Source organism: Glycine max, chromosome 13 (genome assembly GCF_000004515.6).
Source record: "Glycine max cultivar Williams 82 chromosome 13, Glycine_max_v4.0, whole genome shotgun sequence".
Lineage (NCBI taxonomy): Eukaryota > Viridiplantae > Streptophyta > Magnoliopsida > Fabales > Fabaceae > Glycine > Glycine max.
This window is the reverse complement of record NC_038249.2, coordinates 9194828-9200416: the sequence shown is the minus strand read 5'-3', so window position 1 is coordinate 9200416 and position 5589 is coordinate 9194828. Positions and strand designations below refer to the sequence as shown.

General features: G+C 33.2%; 1 protein-coding gene across 1 annotated transcript; it reads left to right on the top strand.

Moving 5' to 3' along the window:
* Window positions 1–2501: 2501 nt before the first annotated feature.
* LOC112998713 (uncharacterized) lies at window positions 2502–3047 on the top strand. Its single transcript, XM_026124837.1, has one exon. It carries the CDS (start codon window positions 2502–2504, stop codon window positions 3045–3047), a length of 546 nt encoding a protein of 181 aa, XP_025980622.1.
* Window positions 3048–5589: the final 2542 nt, after the last annotated feature.

The window sequence follows — 5589 nt, the reverse complement described above, 5'->3', positions numbered from 1 at the left end:
TCCGTGAGTGTGTCCGTGCTGGTGCGCGTAGATGATTATTATTATAAAAAAACAAAAAAACAAAAAAGAGAAGCATTCATATATGAACATGATGAATCCAACTGTTTACATGATCTAGTCGCAATTAATAGTTTGATATTAAATAAATTGTGTGGAAACAAAATATTTATCTTATTTGTCTTTAAGGTTTTGATGAAGACTGTTTTTTGACAAAAATGACTTCGTACTACTATTATGTTTAAAAAAATATCAACATGAATTATGAGTAATATTAATATTGAATCATTGAGTATATTAATGTGTGTCTATACAATGCTTAATCTTCACACGTGCTTATTGTACATATTGCCAGTTTATATAAGAAAGATGCTTCTAGTAACTGCTGGGATTGCAATAATTTCAACTGATACTTCAACCATTTTCAAGCTATAAAGGTGTCTAAATTATTAAGTCATTTTTATTTAACTTTTATAGTTAAAACTAATATTACTAGGAAGGATCATGGAGACATTAAGAGAACTAAAGATGAAACCTGCAATCACAAATAATCTAAAACCATATAGTTTTTTGGACTAGAAAAAATGATGTATTAACTTTTTGCATCTCATAATTTACAGCAATGCCTTTGGCCAGATAGCATTCCATGTCTCGAATCATCTCTTATAAAAACTAACCATACAGAACCTACACTAGTCAAATTTATTTCTGTAATTAGAAGGTTTAAATATTTTTTTTACAATAATGCTTTTTTTTAGGAATTTTATAATTCTTAATTAATTAATTAATATGGGCTACATATTATATTATAATATTTATATTAATTATTTATAGTTAGTTGAGTTTAATATAAAGTGATCTAATTTGATAAGCCTATTAGACTGTCAATGGAAAAATTGATATGGGCTTAATGAGTGAAAATGACCTATTAGGGGATAATGAGAACCCTAATAGGTTAAAACCTAAGGCATAATTATGGTTTTCAATACACCAAATCAAGTAACAATTTCTCTTCTCCCCATCTGAAAAAAAAAAGATAGTCCCATAAGGAAGAAGGTGATTTAGTTGAGGAAGGTCATTAAACCAATTGTTCGTATCCACGGTAAGATTTCGTTACGTGTTGATCAAACTCTATGGATTCAGATATTCCTTAAAACCGTGTTTTGGTGCTCATTTGGTATTTTATAAGGTTTATTAAAAAATTCAACAAGTAATATCAGAGCCACCATTACTGTTAGATTATTGGGATTTAAAGTTGTCTGATATGTATTATATCTGGATCGTTTTAGTTATATGAACCTTAATTTTATTTTGGGGAGAAACTATTTTGATCAATAAAATTGTAAAACCCACAAATTTCTAAGCTATGGTCGTAAAGTTTTTCTTTTTTTTTTCAAATGAATAAAAGGCCTTTGCATTTGATTTACGGGTTTGTACATAGTTTTTGTTTGTGTCGTATGTACTTACATATTATTCTATTTGGGATAAAAGTTCTACGTATCTGGCGTTGGTTTTCTTGAACAATATATATTTCGTGAGTAAGAAAGTTTTTTTTTTTTGTTTTATACATATAAGGTTTTCGAAAACTCTTTATGTTGAATAAAATGTCACATGGATTTATATTTTTATATAAGGTCATTATGTGCGATTTGTGAATCTATATGTATGCCATTATCATGATGTTTTGTACATGACACAATTTCATATATATATATATATATATATATATATATATATATATATATATATATATGAATCAGTAATAAGACAATGATTTTTTGTCTTATATGAATAATTTATTGTTTTTTTGCCAACTGTTTTTCCTTCATGAATCGGTGATAGACTAATAGTTTATGATATTCTTGTGGTTAGTATAAATTTGTGATAGTACCGTGGTATGTTCGTTTCGGATGCGTAATTAGTTTACCATGATGTTGTTTTCAAATATTTACTGCTATCCTAATTGGGTGCAAATTTAACCGATACGAATCCTTTTCATTTATTTGCGTGTTTGGTAATTTTAATTAAATTGATTGAACCATTATGTTGTCAAAGTAACCTCTATTGTGTAAATTGATTTAATTAAATGGCATGGATGTTAGTATGAAATTATTTATGCGAATTGTGCTCGGCCCAAAGGAAGACACAATTTGGCCAAATAATAACATATGCAATGATAAATATGTGACAATTATAAAGTTTTTTTCTTCATGAGAATAATAATCAGTCCAAAGAAAGGTTATTATTTGACAGAACTAATTGTCAATATTTGATCATTGCATTGAGAGTACCAATTACAAATTAATTTCTGTGTCCAAAGACTAGAATTAATGTTGTGTTGGGTATCTAATGATGGATCTGTTATGGGAAATATTTGCATGTCTTGTTATATATACTTTATATGACTTGCTTGATTATTTGTGAACATGTTATTAATTTTTGTTCTCTCTTTAATTAATATTGTCAGTGCTACAAATGTTATTGCCCAAGTGAATTCTATCCCAATGCTGAATGAGACAAATTTTAAGGCCTGGAAGGAAGCCGTAGAAATTGTTCTTGGCTGTATAGATTTGGACTTGGCACTAAGGACGGAACGACCCATTGTCACTCCAGAAACCTCTAATGAGGTAAAAATTGAGAAGTGGGATCGGTCCAACCGAATGTGCCTTATGATCATGAAACGCTCTATTCCAAAGGTGTTTTGGGGCTCTATTTCTGAGGGTCAAAGTGCAAAGAAATTCCTTGAGAAAATTAAGCAATACTTTGCCAAAAATGAAAAAGCGGAGACGAGTAACCTTTTGGATAAACTCATCTCCATGAAGTATAAAGGCAAAGGGAACATAAGGGAGTACATTATGGAGATATCCAATCTCGCATCGAAACTCAAGTCACTTAAGTTAGAGCTTGGTGAAGACCTGTTCGTGCACTTGGTTTTGATCTCGCTTCCTGCACACTTTGGGCAATTCAAAGTGAGCTATAACACTCAGAAGGACAAATGGTCCCTCAATGAGCTTATATCTCATTGTGTGCAAGAGGAGGAGAGGCTGTAGAGAGATAGGACTGAAAGTGCTCACAATAAGAAAAGGAAGAAGACTAAGGATGTTGCGGAAAAGACTTCTTAGCAAAAGAAACAACAGAAGGATGAGGAATTTACCTGTTACTTCTGCAAGAAGTCAAGACACATGAAGAAAAAGTGTCCCAAGTATGCCGCATGGCGTGTGAAGAAAGATAAATTTCTTACTCTAGTTTGTTCTGAAGTTAATTTGGCTTTTGTACCTAAAGATACTTGGTGGGTAGATTCTGGTGCTACTACTCACATAAGTATGACTATGCAGGGTTGCCTATGGAGCCGACTGCCAAGTGATGATGAAAGGTTCATCTTTATGGGTGATGGCAAGAAGGTTGCAGTGGAAGCTATTGAAACTTTTAGATTACAGTTAAAAATTGGATTTTATTTGGATTTATTTGAGACTTTTGTTGTACTGTTTTTAGAGGGAATTTGATTTCTATTTCTAGTTTGGACAAATTTGGATTTTCTTGTTCATTTGGAAATAATAAAGTTAGTCTCTACCAAAATTCAAATATGGTTGGTTCTGGTTCTTTAATTGATAATCTTTACATGCTTGATGTTGTTAGTTCCTATAATGAAATACTGCAAATAAGTTCACATGGTACAAAACAAAAGTTGAATGAGAATCCAGCCACCTTATGGCATAAGCAATTAGGCCATATCTCTCAACAGAGAATTTAAAGACTTATGTTGGATGAAATTCTTGACCCTTTGGATTTATCGGACTTTGAGGTTTGTGTTGAATGCATAAAGGGAAAATAAACAAACATAAGGAAATTAGGTGTCGAAAGAGCTAAAGACGTCTTAAAACTAGTGCATACAAACGTTTGTGGTCCTTTTCCTACAACTTCATGGAATGAACAACAATATTTCATTACGTTCATAGATGACTACTCTAGATACGGTTACCTATATTTGATGCATCAGAAGTCTCAATTCCTAGACGTTTTTAAGACTTTCAAGGCCAAGGTTGAACTTTAACTTGGAAAGAAAATTAAGGCTGTCAAATCTGACCGTGATGGTGAGTACTATGACAGATATGATGGATCAGGAGAACAACGTCCAGGACCTTTTGCGCTTTTCCTCAAAGAGTGTGGAATTGTTCCGTAATACACTATGTTAGGCAAACCTAGCATGAATGGTGTAGCAGAATGAAGAAACCAAACTCTTAAGGATATGGTGAGAAGTATGATTAGTCATTCTTCTTTCCCAAAGTCACTTTGGGGAGAAGCCTTAAAGACCGCAGTTTACATCCTTAATAGGGTGCCAAGTAAAGTAGTTAACAAAACCCCTTATGAACTTTGGACGTAAAAGGCCAAGCATTAAACATTTGCATATTTGGGGTTGTCCAGCTGAGGCACGCCCTTATAGGCCACATGAAAGAAAGCTGGACTCAAGAACAATTAGCTGCTACTTTGTTGGCTATGTTGAACGCTCTCAGGGCTATAAATTTTACAATCCCACCTTAAGATCCTTTTTCGATACGGGAAATGCAAGATTTCTTGAGGAAGTTGAGTTTGGGAAGGAAGAGAACACAAGGAATGTTGTCTTTGAGGAAGAACCTATTATTTACAGTGATTAAGTCCTCATACTTATTACTGTTCAAGACACAACTCCGGTAATAGGCTTAAAGAGGAAAGAGGTCGAGTAATCTGTAAGGAAATAAAACAGACTGAGGTATTTTTTGTGAATAATAGAAGAAAGCATTTGGTTGAAAAGATTGCAAGGAGTAGGCACAACACATCACCCCAAAATGGTGAAAAACTTTAGGTTATTGTTTTAGTAATAGCTGTCTGATTCGTTATCTTAACTATGCAAGTTCCTTCTCTAATTCATTGCTCTGATACCATGTTGAGAGAGGAGACAAACGGGGGATATGATGGAATCCATGTGTTTGAAATACCCAGAAAAGACTTATATGCTGAGAGTAATGAAAACAAGGATTTGCAATTATCCTAAATACCATAGTTACATAATAATATACATCATGTAATTAGCCCAAGATAATATACTGATGTGATCCTTACTAGGAGTAGATCGCTTGATACAGGTCACAGAGTTTGGATGACGCCACTTCCAGAGAGAGAAGATAAGTCAGGGTAGATGTCACAAGGATTACTTTGATAATTCTGAGATTGGTTCAGTGAGGAACCCAGAGAGAAGTTCTCACAAAATTTTATCAAATTCCAAAAGTGCTTCTATTGAAAACGAAAATCAATACATATAGTGTATCTGAACAAAAAAAAAAATAGAAATAGACATGGGCCTTCAAATCAGTTTGGCCAAAATGACAACGGAAAAAATAGAAATATAAAAAAGAACATATTTGACATGGGCCTTCAGCAACAATTAATATTCTTAGTAGTTCCTCTGCCTCTAGCCTTCATCCTTCTTCACTTGGGCCTTGTTAAGTATGTCTGCTACCATTTGTTGGAGGGTATGTACTGACTGTTTGGTCCTACTCCTGGTCATAGGTCCCCGTATTTGGGCAGTTTTAGGATTCTCATCATTCCTTCCTTCTT